The sequence below is a fragment of the Parambassis ranga genome, chromosome 1, assembly GCF_900634625.1.
Source record: "Parambassis ranga chromosome 1, fParRan2.1, whole genome shotgun sequence".
NCBI lineage: Eukaryota > Metazoa > Chordata > Actinopteri > Ambassidae > Parambassis > Parambassis ranga.
Genome location: NC_041022.1, coordinates 13725718 through 13745234, shown reverse-complemented (window position 1 = coordinate 13745234; position 19517 = coordinate 13725718). Strand labels below are relative to the sequence as shown.

Genomic DNA, 19517 nt, shown 5'->3' with positions numbered 1-19517 from the left:
GTTTAGATCTTCAAGTCCATCTCATGAAACATGGGAGCAAAAACAAAAGTGTTGCGTTTATATTTTTGTTGAGTGTACATGGCAGAAGCACTTACATGTCTTTTCATAATCTTCACTTCTTTGTAGCATCAATTGAATTCATTTCAGATCCTTCCAGTCAGTGGCACGTGGTTCGGAGAGCTGAGGAGAATTGTTAAGCTCTAGAAATGTCATCATTTGGCAACAGCAGTTCTTCACCTCTCCTGCATGTCATTACTGAGTACTGAGTCATTTTTAAGTTGCCTTAGAGAAAAGAGTCTGCCAAAGCCAAGTGGAATTCACATCTACTCAGTGCAACTTATAACAAGTAGAGTATTATTTTTAAATAAAATCAGAGAATGCTCAAAACCTGACATTTATATGTTAATAGTTGTTCTTTATGCTTGCCCTCACATGAGAATAGTCATTTAATTCACAATCATGATGTAAGTGAAGATAAAAGCAGTTAACTTTAACATCTTAAAAATAATAGCCTAATTACATTGTGTAAATTAAAAATAATTAATTATTGATCCACAGTGTAATGTGATTAGGGTTGCATGACAGACTGCATAACGGCCTACATAATTTTCTGCGTTGAGAACACTGATCCTTCCAAGGTGGTTTCTCCAACAACAAACCATGGATTACCCTGATATCAAAGTTCTCCTGAGGGAGAAGAAGAGAGCTTTCAGATCAAGGAGGAGCTGAGGGCTGGACAGATGGAGCTGAGGAGGAAGATCGGGGAGGGAAAAGCCAGCTACAGAAGGAAGATGGAGGAACAGCAGAACATCAGTCTGAAGTCTGAAAACTATTTCTGGCTACAATACATACAATTTACAGGTTGAGGGGGATCAGAATTGGGTCAATGACCTAAACCTACACTTCGATAGGTTTGACGAAGCACCCCCCCCATGTAGCCACACCTCCACTCTGACACCTGCCTTTTTTCCCCACTTCCGCACACAGCCCCTGAAACCGTTGGCTTATCACAACATCCAACCACTTCACACCTACACAGACTCACTCACGCCACATCCCTGTCCTTTACAGCAGCCCAGGTGAGAATAGAACTTAGGAATACAAAGGCAAGGAAAGCAGCTGGGCCCGACAGCATTAGCTCCAGGCTCCTTAAGTCCTGTGCAGACAAACTGTTTGGAGTTATGGAGCATGTTTTAAGCTGGGCTCCTCCATGGACCCACTGCAGTTTGCCAACCTGCCTAATGTTGGAGTGGAGGATGCTATGATCTTCCTGCTGCTACATCAAGCTCTTTATAAGCTGGAGACGCTTTTTTTCAAGTGCCTTCAACACCATCCAGCTGGCGATTCTGAAGGACAAACTGGAGAAGACGGGGTTGGACTGCCAGATGTGAGAATAGATCCGGGACTACCTCACAAGAGATTCACAAGGTCTTTCCTTCATGCTGCTGTCAGACTGTACAATGAACACTCCTGATCATGTGCAGTATTCCTACACCACATTGTACAATACAATATTTATTTATTTAGTTCTTGATGCACTGTGTACAGTTAAATCTACAAACCTCTGCTACCTCTACTCATCTGTGCAATATATGTTAATATGTGATCTTATTTTAACTCTACTGAATCTTTATTGGTAGTTTTACCTTATACTGTGTTATTTTTATCTTATCCTATTTTTACTATGACTGTATCTGAGCTGTTGCAATAACGCAATTTCCCCATTGTGGGACACATAAAGGGTTTCTTAATTTTAATCTTAATTGCTTTTTTATGTTCTAGTTTTATAATTACCTCACTAATGTAGCAGCCTGTGGCATTGAGCTCCACACACAAAGCCACACGACTGCCTAGCAGCAGCTGAAAAACATCATACTTTGACCTTCATGTGAAAAACAGGCCTGATGAATTGAATGCTGTGTTCTTTAGTCTCAATGCTGGTTGTTATGTGAGTGTGAGTGCTTGTCATTTGAGCCATGGTCCAAATCATCAGTTCAAACAGCAACACGATTCAGCAGTTGAAAAGGGTAATACGCAGCAATTTCCAGAGTCATACTGAAGTAACTTATCTGAGCCTCACCACTACAAGTGCATGTTTTCTGCCTGCATTGTCTCATTTTCTTCTTAATGTGTTTGGGCCATTTCTGGCAGCCCTCGGGGACCGTCGTGTTGCACTCAGCCCAAATCAACATACTAAAAGGTACTAAAAACAATCAGGTTGCATTCCTGTCTTAGTCTCAATTCTCTGCCCTCTGTCATGGGTTCTGTCGGAATAAAGTATGTTTTTATTTTTTAATTTTTTTCCCAACCTGAAAATTGGGATAACCCTGCTTCACTTGATCAAATCCAATGGGATTATTTGACCAGCTTTTGAGTCATTGCAGGAAGAAAGGTTTCTAACACCTCATGGCCACATGACTTCAACATCACCACCAACAAGGCATGTTAGGTGATGGTTATTGTCTCCAACTACCTTTTTATTCTCATTCTAAAGGGCATATTTGACAACATGTAAGATGACATGTTTTCGGACCGTCTGTTTAGTACAGTGTGAAAGGATAAAGTGTGAAGGAAAAAAATGACACACTAACCTTCCTGGTTACTTCAACATTTGTGAGAAAAAAAGAAACTAAAAGGGCTCACCTTTACACGTCAGATACAGAGAAATTCTGTGATGCTAAGTAATCTGGATACTGAAGTAATCTTGTTTGAGCAGCTTCTAGTTGCAGGATGTCATTCCAGTGCTCAGTGAAATTGTCATTCTAAAGTGGCACTTTGGTGCCAACAGACAGAATTGTGGAGCTTGCGACATATTTTTCTTCTTATGGTTAATTGTGTTTTGTTAAATGACACACTGGTGGAAGATGGGGCAGCTTAATTTCCTGATGTTTTTGTAAAAAACACACCAGTGTGTCCTGGAAATTAAGCTGTTGTTGTACTGCACTTCTGAAAAAAGAAACCGAATAGAAATGAGTCATTGAAGCATCCCCTTCCACCCGCACTAGTTCCTGCCTTTATCTCTTTTAAACTGATAAAGGGAAGAATTTTTATAACCTAAGAGGCAAAGACAGGTGTTAATAAAGTCATTCTTGTGAAGTTGGCTATTGTTCCTTGTCACAGTGAAGAACAAATCCGGTGCTAAAGGCAGTGTTCAATATTTGGAATGACAATGTCACACACAATCGACTCTTTGACTTTGCCTTCTATGTCCCTCTATACATCACCAAAAAGCAACCAAACAACAGAACAAATCATTGCCAAACATAAATCCTTTCTTTTTCATAAAAACATTTTGATGAACATTTCTTGTGCAGGAGCCTGAAGATGCTTTTGTAAAGATTAATAAGCAGAGTATATGGGAAAGGAGTAATAAAAAATTTCAGGCATGTAAGAGAAGAACAAGGATGAGAGGTCATGTCACATCTTTAATGCAATCAGACGTTATTATGGCAGAAAAATCCAGACATATTCAAATGACAGAGCAGAGGTGCATCACTTAAGATTTTACTTTTAAACTCTATGTTGTTTCATTTAATTGATTTTGTGTCCTCTTGATTCCAGCTGGCCCCAGATGATGCCTGGAAGTGTCCTCACTGTAAGCAGCTTCAGCAGGGCATGGTGAAGATGAGTCTGTGGACGCTGCCCGACATACTGATCCTCCACCTCAAACGCTTCCGACAGGTGGGTGAGCTTTATGGTGCCTCTGTGGAGGTAAATAAATATATCATGGGTCATGGGCTACTGTACCTTCTACTATGCTATTCACATACGCTTGCATTCAATGTAGAGTTTTTTAGACATTTTTTAGACATTTTTAATCTAAGTGGTTTATACATGCTGCAGCAAAGAGCTCCACCACCCTAATGGATCCCAGGAAAAATTTTTGTCATTCAACATTTCTGATCCTAACATATATATCATATGTATATCATAGTATAGTATAGTATATCATAGTATATCATACTAGCACAGCTGCTGTTGCTGTGCGCTTTAAAGGGTTTTTAGCATTTTTGCACAAATACAATGAACGCAGACAGTAAAAACCAATTAACCGCGTGTCTGGGGAAGTGTTGACAGTGTATGTATCTGTGGTTTGCAGAAACGTTCACTTGCTTCTGTACCTGGTCACTTTTTGTCCTCATGCAACGAGCCAAGCTGTCTAGAAAACACACACGAATATGCCATTCTCAACAAAAAGCGTTTATTATATGTTGGTATAAATAGTCTGCAACCCACACAATGCAGATGATTTGAATCCCCTTGGCCTGTTTCAAGATTTTTTTTCCCCCTAGGGGATGAAATTTTATAATCCGTCCGACCACTCAAAATGTATCACAGTTGCTGTGTTTTTAATAGTGGAACTATGCTCCTATTTCCCATATTCGCCGTATGTTTTAAAGAGAGAGGCTCAAGCACCAACACAAAAAACTCCTTATGTCTGAATAGAGAAGCCTTCACAATCATCACAAGAAAAAAGCCAAAAGAGAAACATTCCTCACAAAACTGCATGATTAAACTTTGCCAAAACGTGATTCAAATAAATATGCCTAAAAAATAATTTCTGAAGAAATGTTCACAACACAATAAGCATTGCTCCATAATTGAAGTGGTAAAAGAGAGAGGGATAGAAGGAGATGAATCATACACTTCAGCTCTTTTACTTATTAGGCAGGAAGTTAAAAATCAATAGCATTTGTTTTATTTCTGTTTCGGGTTTTAAAAAGTGCCACCTTATGGCATCATGCCATATTCTTGAACTATCTCTCTAAATAACAAGAAAAAAAAAAGAAGTCAATCCGACACATCTTCCTCCTCTGATACCGTGTTTCACCCTGAAGTCTTGGCAGCACATAAATGTTGTTTACTGAATGATGGAAGGCACCTGATACCTTTCTCTTTTATCTCAGTGGTAGGCTACTACAAAGATAAAAGAGAAGTATCTGCACAAACTAAGATACTGGACATTTTTCTGGCTGTAACCATTTGATAGTTTTTGATAACACATTCTTCTTGTGTACATTCAAGCATCCTTCTGTATTCAACCTCCTGCTGCACTGCAGGAAGCCACATCACTACTAATTAGTAATTACCTGCAGCATGCTAGCCGCTGTTATTTGCCACAAAAGACACAGACATAACATACATCCAAGTATTACACTGCCTCCTACACTATGTGTCTAAGTATACCCTTATTCTCTGTAAAAGTAAGGCACTGCTTTTCTTCCTTCTCTGTAGTCTGAGCTAACTGATGGAGATGCATTATGAAGTGGAAATTGTGGTGAATGAACTCCAGCAAGATCTTAAAATAAGTTACATTATTTAACTAAACCTGAAGAAATGCTCATTATGATGTTTAGAAAAGCAGTGATATATCTGAGAATATCTCAACACAGAGGTGGGGAAAACAACACCTTTCATACAGAACGAGCAGACAGATGTCCGTGTTACAACCTTGCAGCAGTCATAGGTGTTTATCCACTTCAGCTCTGGCGCTGATGGGAATGTGACACCCTCGCTGACACGTTTCTCTCCTTTCTCATGCTGTTTCTGTGTCTCCTGTAATTCATTGTGAGGATAAAGCTGCATGTTCTCATGACATTATTGTGATGCCAATTGTTTTGCCAAACATCCCATCTATCAAAAAACGTGTTGAGATATTTCAAACAACATTGTAGATGTTGACCTGCTGGTGGTGCTGTTGGAATACATGCTCATTCCCTGAGGAGTTGATGGGTTGTGATGAGAGAGAGACAGCTTTTCTTTTTTTAAAGTGCAAGCTAGAGTTTCTGTTTTCTGTTTATGGCAGAAAACAGAAAACAATAAGCTTCAGTGTAGCAGCTCCTTCCAGCAGATGTATACAGTTTTCTCTACATTTCTCTTCTTTGTTCTGTTCCAGTTCTGTCTCACTCCATTTCTTTAATACTCCTCACCAAGAGTTTCACCAGGGGATGAACCTCTGACATCCTCTAAAGCGGTCTGAATTCCAATGTGGATTTCCTTCTTTCCCCTCAGGATCAGAAAGTGTCTTTTAGTGTATTGATCAGGTCCAAACTTTGAGCCTGTTACTTAACTGGCTGCTTCTGCACAGGGATTACAGTTTCACTCCCAGGGGACTCATTAGTACCTTGTCTTATCTTCTCCAACCAGAGTCCACACAATCTGCTGCGTGCTGTTTCCTGCTTGATTTGTCTATCTGTGCTACAGAACCCAGCTGTAAACATCTGTCAGCTGTCTTCATTTTCTTTCTCCTATTTTCTGCTGCAGACTATTCCACATGAATGAGCGCATCAAGCATCAGAGCATTATTTCCTTTTAAATGTAAATGTTTTAAATGTACCTGGACAACAGCAGATAGTGCCTTATCAGGTCAGTCATTCAGTCTCAGACAGTGTTAGAGAGTCTGTAAAAGGTCTTTTAGAATGTTTTTTTTTACTCTATGCATGAGTGTGAAAAATAACCCAAATGACATTGGGACATATGAGTAGCATTATGGATAATTATTTCCCATCACTCACAATCTGGAACAGCGTTTCTTATCTTCCTCTGTCGCACTTATCCACATCAAAAAAGGCCATTACTTTGTGTTATTGTTATTGTCTTGTTGCTGCCCATCAGAATAGCTGGCTATATCAAGCCCTGTTTACCTTACTGTGTAGGTTTAAAGGAGATTTCTACTACCTATTTCACAGCTAGCATTGTGCACACAGGTATTCCAACCTTATCAGTCGTCAGGAATGCATACCAAATACTATTGATGGCCCAAAGGCTGATTCCACGTATTCCTACATGTTCATCCAGTGTTTGATTGGCACCACTATGCCTTGCAGTCTCAAATGGCTGATCACCTCATCACATCAGGCCATTTTCTTCAAACATTGCAGACCAGGGTTTCTTACATTTGCTCTGCAATATAATTAAATCAGTCACTCCATGAATGCACCAGTGTGTACCTGTGTGTTTGTCAGTGTCATTTCTCAGTTTTACATAACATGACTGACACCAGTGGTCAGGACAAAAAAAGCTTAAAGCTTGGGAAATGAGTGAGTGTATTATTGATTATTATTAATTATTGTAAAAATGTTTTTCTCTTTTACATATTAATGTATATTGCTGTTTAAACAGGTAGGGGAGCGGAGAAACAAGCTGTCCACTCTGGTGCGGTTCCCTCTTAACGGTCTGGACATGGCCCCACACGTGGTGAAGAGAAGTCAGAGCATGAAGAACCTGAGCCTGGGGTCTTCCACGCCTTCCTGGAAACAACCCTCAGGCCAGCATCACCAATCTGCTGACATGATCCTCCCCCACGACTATCTGTATGACCTCTACGCTGTGTGTAACCATCATGGAGGAATGCACGGAGGGCATTACACTGGTATGAAACTGACACGATGCCTTATTAATACAGTCATGGATCAGCTCAAATGTTTTGTGACATTTGATGAATTCACACTTTAAGAATGAGCATTTCTTCACTTTTATTGTAGCTCAATGTATTTTAGATACTTTACTGATCCCTGAGGGGAAATATGTATATCTATTTTCCATTTTCTGTAAATAACATTTTACCATACGTATGGGTGTTTAGGTTAAAACCAATAGTTTTAAAAAGTACAGAAACTGTTCTGTAACACAACAAGCACGTACATAAACAGCATATCTTTTAAGCTCTGGCTTCAGTCTGGATCTTTCCTGACACCAGCTTTATCCCAAAAGCCAGGCAAACAGAAATTTTAAGAAGCCAATTAGGTTAGTACTGTACCTGTGCGATTTATTTCCAGCCATTTCCAGCAGTGACCGACTGTTTCGAGAGCAGAGGATTTTCAGGGACACATGTGGCGCCGCCTCAGATACTTTAAACTGAGATACTGTTTTTGGATTGCTTTTGTGTCGATTTAATTCTAAGAGCAGCCATGCAGACTTGCATCCAATAATAAAAAACATACAAACCTAGAGTACATGCAGGGAGCTGGATAGCATTGATGTAGAGTAAACAGAAATGTTCTTTATAAATATCCTCATCAGTTTTTCTTTCTTACAACATTCCTTTAGCTTCTTAGAAGATCCAGGAAGTCCATAGTAAAGATAGTATGAAGGTCATAAATGTATTATGTCATGATGAACCTTTGTATGTGTTCATTCACTTCTAAGCCGCTGCACTCTGGACCATGTTTTTGTTGTAGCAAGCTCAGAAAAAAATAAATCCAGCCTCATCACAGTAAAGGAGAGAAGTGTTGTGTTGATCTTACATGTGGAGCTAAAAAGCACAGAATGATAAACGTTATATTTTTGTGCCTTGTATTTACAGCTGGTTTCTTTTATTTATACGTTTTAAATCCAGCTTACTGCAGGAACTCGGTGGACGGCCAGTGGTACAGCTACGATGACAGCAGCGTAGACCTGGTGCCAGAGGAAGAAGTCTGCACCAGAGGAGCTTACATCCTGTTCTACCAGAGACGCAACACCATTCCTCCATGGTCTGCCAGTAGCTCCATCAGAGGTACACTGCCAGATGAAAAGTGAACTTTTTATTAAGCAAGCAGGATTTCTGCTTTATAAATTTTACATCACTGTGAAATGTGTCCACATCTAATAGAGAATCTCTGAACAACAAGCGCATATATATAGTATTCTGCTATAGGAAGAAATTAGAATAAGATGATTCGCTGTGTGAAGTGTGCATCACTATTTCATCTAGTGATCATGTAATTATGACATGATTTTTATTCACAAGTTTCGACCGAAACTAACCAATCAGAAAATATAAAAAAATGTTCAGGGACAGCTCCAGAAAGGCTATCACAGAGGTAATAGGTACAGTTTACAGAAGTAATCAATATAATCATTATAAGCACACTAGGAATGCCTGTCCTTGCATTCCTTGTGTGCTTATTTTCCCTCGTTTTCCAGTAAGGACCATTAATCTTTCCAGACTAAGGTCTAGCCTCACTTTAGAGCTGTAATAAAATTCCAGGTTATAAATCTTTAATTGCCGCACATTTTGTTGGGTAAAATAAGACTCTGTGGGACTTATTACACCCATTTTTTAGCTTGTAGTCACAAACATTCAACTCTCAGCGTGTCTCCAATTTTCTCATGCTCCAAAATAAAAGTTTCTACAAATGCATAATGTTCTTTGTGCATTTTGCTGCTCTCAGCAGATGGAGACCATTTACACGGTGTCTATAATCCCCTGCACCTCTTAGTTTTACATTGGAAATACCGTTTTTTTTTTTTAACAATAAGCCAATAACTCCTATGTTGCATAGAATAACTGTCATTGCATGAAACACAGCAATATAGAATGGCTGTGAAGTAATACAGAGGAACAAAATATAGCCTTTTATATTTTAAAGTGCGTATGAAACAACAATAGTCTGACTATTTCTCACCCTTAAATATGAAGCCATTTTCAGACTCTCCTTGACAATCAGCTGTCGTAGTCAGTGCAGTCCAGTGCTGACAATAACAGATCGAGCTTGACTCTTTTGTGCTATTGCCATCATCTGAAGTGAAACTAAAATAATACTCCCCCCCCCCATTTCCTTCCCATGGTGGGTGGCAGGACCCAGAGTCTCCATATGACATGTTATTGTGTGCCGTGTTCTGACTAAAAGCTTTCAGAACTTACTCAATCTGCGGGTAAAAAAGAGCAGACACTGAGCAGTGAAAGCTTGTTAAGGCCTGAAAAGTACCAAAGCCCATTTTTCAGTAACAATGAAGCCAGGATTTGCTGCTTTAAGGACTGTCAGTTTGACTCCTCGGGTCATGTCCAATAGTAAAAAAAAAAAAAAAAAAAGATCCTTTAAGCTTCCTGTCACTTAGGCCACAGACAGTGTCAGCAAGTCTGGTTCTTTTGATCAAACTGAATGAATGGGTGGCATGCCTATAGTACAGGTTTATATGGAGCTAAAAGTCAGATGTAATAGCAGTAATGAGTCTGTGCAGATGAACTTGAAACCTTTTCCAGTGGCTATTCAGTGAAGGGCAACCAGACACAGATACTTGAAATGTCAGAATGCCACAAATCTCGAAGGTATCCACCTTTATCATAATAAACTGACCTTTTCTCATGTACAGTTATAAAGCAGGCTGACCGCTAATGACTCTGTGTGTGTATAGTTTATGTTACTAATGAAGAAGAAGAAACATAGTCATTTTAATTTTGCATGCAATTAAATCTACGTTGTGTTGTGAGGGACTTTCCTGGTTTCTCCTGCAGTGTGTGATGTCTAGTTGTACAGTTTTGAAGCAGACAAGCTGTTTGTGCCTGCAGGTGTTAGACCAAAGCATGCAGGGCACTGATTTACAAGTCAGTCTAACACAAACAACCCAGAGACACATTAAGCCATGTTTTGGTGTGTGTCTGTGTGTTTACTGCATGCAACAACGGACAAACTGATCCTCCAGTTCAAGTGAAGTGAATCAAAACAAAGTAAATGTGGAGCCGACTGCCGAAGGCAAACATTTCTTTTCCACTGTTGAAATTCAAACTAATGGGCTTACTGTGAGTTTTAATTTTGTGCCTCCTTGTATTTCTTGTCCTTGCTCCTCAGCTTTTGTTGTTTACACACAGATGCAATCGACGGGGATTGTTTCCCATTTAGATACTTTTACAGGTTCTCAGTGGAAATATTAAAAACTAAGACAAATGTACCACTTGCAGTCAGAACTTTGTTGTAGCCATATTTTATTTTGAATTATTTGAATGATTTTGCTCACATCCTTTAGGAAAATCTCTCTCCAATCTTTACATAGAAATCAAAGCTGTCAAAGGTGACTGCGATTTTTGTTTACGCACTGTCAAGGTGTAGGTTAATGCTTTTCAAAATATGTCTGCTAGTCCAATTAACCTAAGAACAACTCATAAATGACTAATAATATCACAGTATTTATACCATAACAGTATTTCTCTTGGTGACCTGCTGCTTACTCTAATACTACAAATAGGATTTGTCTGGTTAAAAAAAGAAGACTCCAGGACCATTTTAAGTTAATAAAGAGACAGATTTCTCATTGATATTACACATAGGCACTCACCCACCCCACCCAGCTGTTTAAGTGACAGAACCTTAAGACTTGAAAACAAGACTAACCCTGAATAAGTAAGTAGTTAATTTCTAATTTTCAAAGTTTCTCATGTTATCATACATATTTAATTCACTAGAGAAATACCTTGAAACTAACTTTTCAGGGTTTTTGAATAATGTAGTCTCATTGATTGCTGAACGTCCTGACTTAAAGCACCCTTGAAACATTTCTTGCAAATTATCAATAAGTGGAAAGCATCTATGATGTTGTGCCTGCAGTTCCTCTGAGCTTTATGCTTGTGCTGCTGTCCATGTTCAGGGCCTATAGGCTTTTACATGAATCATTAATTATTGTTTTGGGGCGGCACGGTGGTGCAGTGGCTGTCGCCTTACAACAAGAAGGTTCCCATTTGATTCTGCCCAGGGCCTTTCTGTGTGGAGTTTGCACATTCTCCCTGTGCCTGTGTGGGTTTTCTCCGGGTGCTCCGGCTTCCTCCCACATTCTAAAGATGTGCTTGTTAGGTCAATTGGTCACTTTAAATTGCCCGTAGGTGTGAGTATGAATGGTTGTTTGTCTGTGTATGTTGCCCTGTGATGAACTGTTGACCTGTCCAGGATGTACCTCCACCTCTTACTCGTAGATAGCTGGGATAGGCTTCAGCCCCCCGTGACCCTGCACTGCAGGACGAAGCGGGTTCAGATAATAGATAGATGGGTTTTTGACTTGTCATTCAAAGTGCCATTGATCGTGCTATATGTCCAAATAACACATATAGCACATATATAACCTATATAATAAGAGAGCAGAACAGGCAAGGAGCAGCAGCAGTGACAGCAGCCTTGACATTCTCAAAGTAACTCCACAAATTGGCTGTAGTGTTTTATTTTGCACTTATAATGGAAGAAATACATTATTTCTATAGTATATAAAACTCAAAGTCCATTTTATTGAAAGAAAAATTCTGACTGCACACTGCGGGTCGTTCGTGGTTATTTTATTGTTGCCATGGTAACCCCATCTGTTCCACATTGACTGCAGTGACAAGTCAACACACAGTGTTTCAGGTTTCAGTGATTCTACAACTTCCTTTTCATTCAATTGCAGCTGCCTCACTAAGTTTATATTTTTTTTCACTACCTAATTTATTGACCTCAAAAACCCAAGTCACTAAATGACATCTTACCAACGTGTCAGTTCCACCTTATTTAGATGTAACTTTAAAATGATTCATAATTATATTAAATAAGAATAATAATTAGAAAAGGAATAATAGTAAATAGTGAATAATATTTCCTTCAGTTACAATACTGCCTCCACATGGCTGTCAGTGCTCAGACCCTAATAATGAAACACTGACAGGAGCCTTCTTTTATATGCACAGCATGCCACAATCCTAACGGCAGCTAGCAACATTGTAATTTTCACAGTTTTAATCACTCAATTTCCCTATCTCTGCTGCCACTGCTTCACCAAACACTGTTTACATTAAAACATCATCCAACAAATGTTGCAGGAGTGCAATGCTAAATTGTTTTTTTGGCTCATATTTCTCCTTTGATGTTCCCGCTGTGTGTGTGTGTTTGTGTCACAGGCTCAACAAGTTCATCAATGTCAGACCACTGGCTTATCAGGCTGAAAGGAGACAGTAAGAGAGGCAGCCTGGTGTCCTCCACGACCTGCCCGTCATCCTTACCTGACTCTCCGGAGTCTCCAGTCTTCCTTGATAATGGCTTTAAAGAGGAACGAGGTAAGGAGCTAGCGTTTCCCATATTCACTTCAGTGTGCAACAAGTTATATCAAGAGTTAAAGTTTCCTTTCTGTGTTTGTCAGGGGGCTTCGATAGCAGGCCGTTTGTCAGAGGTCTTCAGGGACGCAGTGTGAGCATGAGAGCCCCCAGCAAAACCAAGGACACCCTAAGCAAAGTTCTTCCCCTTCGGTGGTCCTTGGGTTCCAAGGACAGACGAAAACCTGACTCAGTGTCTCCCCCAGTCCAAGATCCTGCCCATGTGGAGCTGGTGCAGTACTTGGAATCTGGCCGGCGACCCCGATGCACCAAGGATCCAATAGTAACTCTGATGAGCGAACCGCGCAGCTCAAAGGAAGCTGCTGAGGGCCGTGCTGCAGCCAGCGCTCGATCTTCTAGCATGGGGAGTATGAGTTGTGTTGGTAGGGGTACAGAGGAGCCGTCAAATTCACAGGTCCCAGAGGGCCAGAGGCGGCCTTCAGAAAAGACGGCCAGCCTGCGACGCAGTAAGGGGAGCCAGACAAGAGAGGAGGCTGCGGTGAATATCAACAGTAGCTTTAGCAGTAACACACTTACAAGGAGGAAGGATGCCAGGAAGCAGAGCTCCTCCAAATCTTCCCAGGATACTGAGTCAAAACGGGGCACAAGTGCTGGAGTTCAGCCCAGCTACAGTACATCCAGCCTTCATGAAGGGACTCTGAGAAGACACAAGGGAGACAGGGCTGACAGGGAACACTGTGCACAGGAAGGAAACTCTAAAACCAAAAAAGGAGAAGTGCCCAAAAGCCACGAGGGACTGCTCTCCTTCCTTAAGGGGAACTTCCTGAAGAAGGATAAGGACCCGAGGAAGACCAAGGATGGTGAGTCAGGGAGAGGAGGAGATGAGGAAGGAAACAGAAGGACCCAGTCGAGGTCGTCATTGTCTAATGGAGCGGCAGGAGGCAAAACTGGAGTGGAAGGAGGCCACTCTAATGGTTCAGGCCGTCTGACTGATGAGCTGGCAAACGGGAAAGTGGGACGCTCCATGGCTGACATTAAGCGCTCCCAGAGCTCCTCTAACATCCCCACCAAAACAGAGCAAAGCGTGCGTCGGACGGCGTCTTTACATCGTAATGGGATGTTAACAACTTCAGCACCATCACGCAGCCTGACAGCGGACAAACCATCATACGGCACCCTGCAGAGGACCCGTTACAGCACAACATCACTGGGACGCAAGCGGACGGTCCCTGAGTCCAGCTTCTGACTCAGAGATAGAGTATATATATCACATGCACACACATAAAGCCTTTTTCCTGCTGAAGTAAATGGCATCCAGATCAAAGCAATAGAGCTCTATTCACAGTGATACGCCTTTTTTTGTTCCCACAAAATTACCTGACTCGCGTGGTTTTCACCACAGAGGGGCCAGACGCTGAGCAAAGGAAGGCTCCCTTAATGCTGGAGCATAAAGAACAGAAAGGAAAGATGTGACCTGTCTGTCAATAATCAGAGCCAGTCCACCTCTGTTCTGTTTTTTTATGACTTCAAACAAGTGCCTGTGCAACTGTTATGCAGTTTAGACCAATGACAATATGTTTGTGAAAGCAAAATACACACAAACATATATTGTGTCTTATTGATATAATGAGTGTTGGGATTCTGCACTCTAATTTGAACTCTATCTGTTGCTTACGATTTGAGACACACTGATTGTGTTGATTTATGAGAATGTATTGTGTCCAATTGATTAATGGCGGTGCTTTGTGGCTGCAGCTTTCGATTAATTAACGTCAATTATTTATCTGTAATCCCTGGTTAAATTTTAATTTAAAGTTCAGAACGACTTTGAACAAAATGATGTGCTTTATATATATATATATATATATATATATATATATATATATATATATATATATATATATATATATATATATATATATATATATATATATATATATATATAGAGAGAGAGAGAGAGAGAGAGAGAGAGAGAGGACTGCAGGTATATTTGAGCCCTGTGCAGTGTATTATTCAGACATTGCTGACCCCTAACAGAACGCTTTATGCATTTTTACACAACAATGAAGGATGTTTTTTTTCTCCCCTACTTTGCTGTACTGATTTTTTTCTGCATGCATTTCCTCACTCAGTTATCTTTCTCTGAGTTTTCCTCTGTCACAATGCAGAATGTGGCCACATCACATACTGTTGAAGCTGCCTGGGTGAGCAAGTGTGCCTCTTTGAAACTCTTTTTTTTTGTAAATATGGCTGCCCTTGAAAATCACTGATTGAAAAGGGGGCCGAGCATAATGTTCACTGATTGTTTTCTTCTTCTTGTAATCAAGCGTCACTATGTCAGATTAGGACCATTTTATTGACCCCAGTTAGCTGGTGTAAAGAGCAAGAAATGTTCCACAAAATCAGCATAATAGACATTATTCCTTTTCTTTTTATGTATACATTTACTGTATGATTGTACTGTACTGTACTGTATACTATATGTTTGATAACTCTGCGTGGCAGAATCACAGATAATTATGCTGCAAAATGTGTGTTGGCCTCATACCCCCTAAATCCCTAAACAGCAGTATCACAGTATTAAAAGCATACATTTGTATGTACATCCAAATGTGCACATATTTAGCTCTGGTTTGCACATTTGGTCAGATGCCAAACTTTTATTTGTGCTTTCTGCTGTTTCCCTTGCAAAGCAACTGGATCATTGCAAGATTTGCAAGCTGTCTGTTTGGACAGGTCAGCAAACTACAGAGCACTACAGGCAGGGTCAGTATCTGTAAGTTAGTATATTTTCTTTTCTTGTGCCAACATTAGATATTTGCACAGCTCCCATTGAAATCAATAGACTCAAAGATGTGTGACACATACATGAAAGGACTCACTGCTTCACCTCCATCTCCTGGTATTTGGTGAGAATTATTTGAATGATTAAGGACGGACACAGATAGTTCGAACAATCACTTGTCAGGTATTACTTGAAAGTGCCTTCTCTGGCTTTTTTTTCACCATTTCACAACAGCGCATTAGGGCCATTGTAAGAAAAAAATGCTGGAGGGAGAGGAGAGGAGGGAGGGTAATATTCTGAGATTAAAGTAGCAAATTTGCGTGAAAAAACTCAGACACACTCTGACATTAGGCTATAAGGTCTGGAGAGACTTTGCTTGCTGTCATGGTTGCCGTGGAAAAACTCATCAAGTTGTACTTGTGGCAGCATAAAAACTAAAGCCCTGGAACAGTTGCATTCTATCCATTTTGCATATACACATAAACCATATGCATGCAAGGAAGATGACACCTCGGAAACACAACGTGATTTCTTGACCAAGAACAGGTCAGTATTTTATTTCTTACAATGGCCCTAGTACACTGTCGTACCATTTGATCTAAGCCTACAGGAATCTGTTTTGATTGTCAGTAGCCATTTTTTATTTAGCAAAAAAAAAAATTCATTACAATTGCATACATTCAAAAATGTTACCAAAAATATGAATTAATAAGTTTCAATTCCAACACAGTTCAAGCAGCATAACAGGAAAATGTGCAGCACACATTCCACTTGTTTAACAGAGTGCTGTGGAATGGGTGCAGCACTGTATTAAATAATATGTGTATGTATGATTTCCATCTGAATGAATCCGGCATGATGAAGGTTTCGATGTGCACTTTGCCTTTTCACTGTCATTATAATTAGCTTGGTTTTGTACATGTTTTTTTTTTTGTCATCTGAGCTTTATTGACTCGTGTAAACCTTGCTACCTTTTCAAACACCAACATGCCCCGTACGAGAGGTTAATTGATTCTACATGGAAAGCATGCAGCGTATTTAAACACCACAGTGTAAAGAAGATCACAGGTCAGTTCACAAAATGTATTCTACTGCATTAGCTACTCCATTAATTCCATCACAGTTGATTGTGTGCTGAAACGAGCCTTACTTCCTTTGCAGGGTCACGTATGGCCCACATTTGCACAGTGTGAATATTTAATTTGCACCTTACTTCAATCATCTTTATACAATCTAATGCTCTGTATTCAAAATGTGTTTAACTCTCACTCTCATTAATGGTACTATATTTATGCCTCTGAAATAATGCTGTTCACATTGATAATCTAGAACATAAGCAGAACTGTCACTTTGTCACTGGTGTCATCCTCCCTCTGTCCCTTCCATGAATGTTGAGCTTCTCTTTGTCATTTTCAGTTTGGCTGCCTTCAGCTACAAAAATGGAAGAAGAAAAAAACACTCAGTGCTGTCAAAGCACTCAAACACTGCCCATAGAACATTTTATTGTTTTTTACTTCAAACCCTCTTCTCCAGGTTTGTTGGCAGTGTGTAGTGGAGGCTTTTCTCTTCATACCATCAGTAAATATATTCTACGTATTAAATAACCAAGGAGAAAAAATGCAAAGTTTCAGGGGCTGCACATGCTCCTTTCTACACACACCTCTGTTTGATGTCAGAGGAGTATACAAACACACACACACATACTGGTGTACACTGTTGAAGCAATACTAACTAACCACTTGTAATGAAATCTTCTAATCAGAGAGTTTAAACAAAGTATAATGGAATTTCTATGCAGATTGCCAATATGTAGATCTATAGTATTGTTCTATTTGAAATGTGCAGTTGTTCTATTTACTGTCTGTTCAAAACTAGAATTACATTTACCGCATTTGCATCATCATTTTTATTGTTTTATTATCATTATGTCTCAAGCCAAAAAAAGTGTAGTAATCGGTCAGCTTTTGGTGTTTTAGTTGTAAAAACTTCTCAACTACTGACACAACGACACTACCGGCTAAGCTTTCCCTTCTTTAAATGTCAAGTGGGAATGACTGCTGTTGCTAGACACTCAGCAAACATCTCTGGCTACATAGAAAACATAACAAATCTGTTCTACATGCAGTATATACAGAGACTAAGCATGAAAAATGTTTTTTTGTTTCTGATTCTCCTGTCAGTGACAGAAAGCATGCACCAATATTTGAGAATACGCCTTAGAGCTGAGGGTCCCATGCAGCCTTCACTCTGCCATTTAGGGGAAGCAGATTATGGCGATATTGCAGGCATAATCCACAAGGCAGCAGATTGCCATTAACCTGAGAGATTAGCATTGATAGGTTAAATAGGGGACACATTGTCTGTTTTCTGTTTGCTTTCCATGTCTGGGTCCATATGGGGCCACATATGTGCAGTGTTTAATCAAAATGAGCACTTCTGTGTTGACACAATGTTTTATGGGGATGAAGGTTTTTATATGTATGCTTTTCCACATTTTCTAAAACAGATCTGTGTATATAGATATAAATATATTTGTGGATACATGAAGAGAGACAGAAGTGTGCGTGTGTGTGTGTGACTGCGGTTGAATAAACATGACTTCTTAACCTGTAGGATGTGATTGGGTCACGACTGGGAAGAAATTGTTAAATCATCTGACATAAAATATAACCTGCTGTTGTTTAACAAGTATGTGTTTACTGTAAAACAACCATTTTCTGCCTGAACTGTGTTCTGTACATGTTGGTAAAAAATATATATTTGATATATTATATTTTATTATCAAATAAAATGATGCTATTTACAGGTATGACCTTCAGTCAGCAGCTTTTAATGAAATATAGTTGATATATTTATACAGGATTCTGGTGATTTATGGATATCTTCTGCACAGATAAGATAAATAATGGTAGTGGGTGTTTCTTTCATAGCATGCAGTTTCTTTCAGTATGATTACATGTTGGGATGTTAATGTGCAACTCCAGTGGAGTCGACAGGAAACAGCAGAGGCAGGTTTTGATGTGTGTGTGTGCAAGTATTGCGACAACTTAAGCTTAAAATGTATAATTGAGTGAAATATCTAAAAACAGATTTACATATTTCTTAAGCTTCTCTCTGTATTTCATGCATCTTTCTCTGACTTTAAAATACATGTCATACGACTTGCTTCAGCTGTCTTGTGACAAAACATTTCAGCAGTTTCTAAGGAAATGAAACCTGAAAAAAACAAAACTTTGTTAACAACCCGAACCTGTTATAATTCAAGGTGATGAAATCACGGTGGAGGAATTGGCTGGGGAGGGATGTCAGGACTGCATTCTAAGTGTCTGACTGATGGAGTCTCAGCCAGATGAGATAGATGGTTTGGTTCGCTTTTTGTCAAAAGAGTCTCCTTTGTCCTTAGAGTGCCACGTCCTAACTGTGGGAGGATTATTACTTACTATATCTCCTATACCAGGAACTTCCACTCACACCTTAGTTCATGAGAGTTTACAGGTCATTACCACCCAGACAGAGCCCAAAATAAAATGCTGGACTAACAACTAAAGAAGCCTCTTAAATCCAGTGGAAAAAAGAACCAGCTGCCCTCCTCGACCTGTACAGGAGCGAATTTTCACAGACGTGCTGTATGTTTTGTTTTTTCTTCATATGACGTTAACTTCTTTGGCTTCCACACTTTCATTTATTTTGTAACAAGCAATTTTAAGAGGTGCTTTGGGGCTTAGGCAAACACTAATTAGCATATAACCCATTCATTTTTTTGTTTGTTCTTTATTTGGCCCTTCTGGAAACAAAATGTGAACACAATTATTAACCCAGCTGTCAGCTGGTGCAGGGCTGAGCAGGAGCTTGTCCTCGCATCCAGCAGTGAAGCATCGTTCTGGAGACTCGACTGCAGGCCCAGTATTCAGAACCCTCTCAGCCTCCAGAGGGAAATATAAGGCTGCTGTGTAACTCTAC

General features: G+C 39.8%; 1 protein-coding gene across 1 annotated transcript in view; it reads left to right on the top strand.

Annotated features, from left to right (window-relative positions):
- Positions 1-14615, top strand: part of usp43a (ubiquitin specific peptidase 43a) — an 87223-nt gene extending 72608 nt beyond the window's left edge. Inside the window, exons 12-16 of the mRNA XM_028402808.1 lie at positions 3562-3681; positions 7123-7372; positions 8339-8497; positions 12620-12775; positions 12859-14615. Of these exons, the coding sequence (XP_028258609.1) occupies positions 3562-3681; positions 7123-7372; positions 8339-8497; positions 12620-12775; positions 12859-14018 (1845 nt within the window). The 3' untranslated portion in view covers positions 14019-14615. The remainder of the gene's footprint in view (positions 1-3561; positions 3682-7122; positions 7373-8338; positions 8498-12619; positions 12776-12858) is intronic.
- Positions 14616-19517: the final 4902 nt, after the last annotated feature.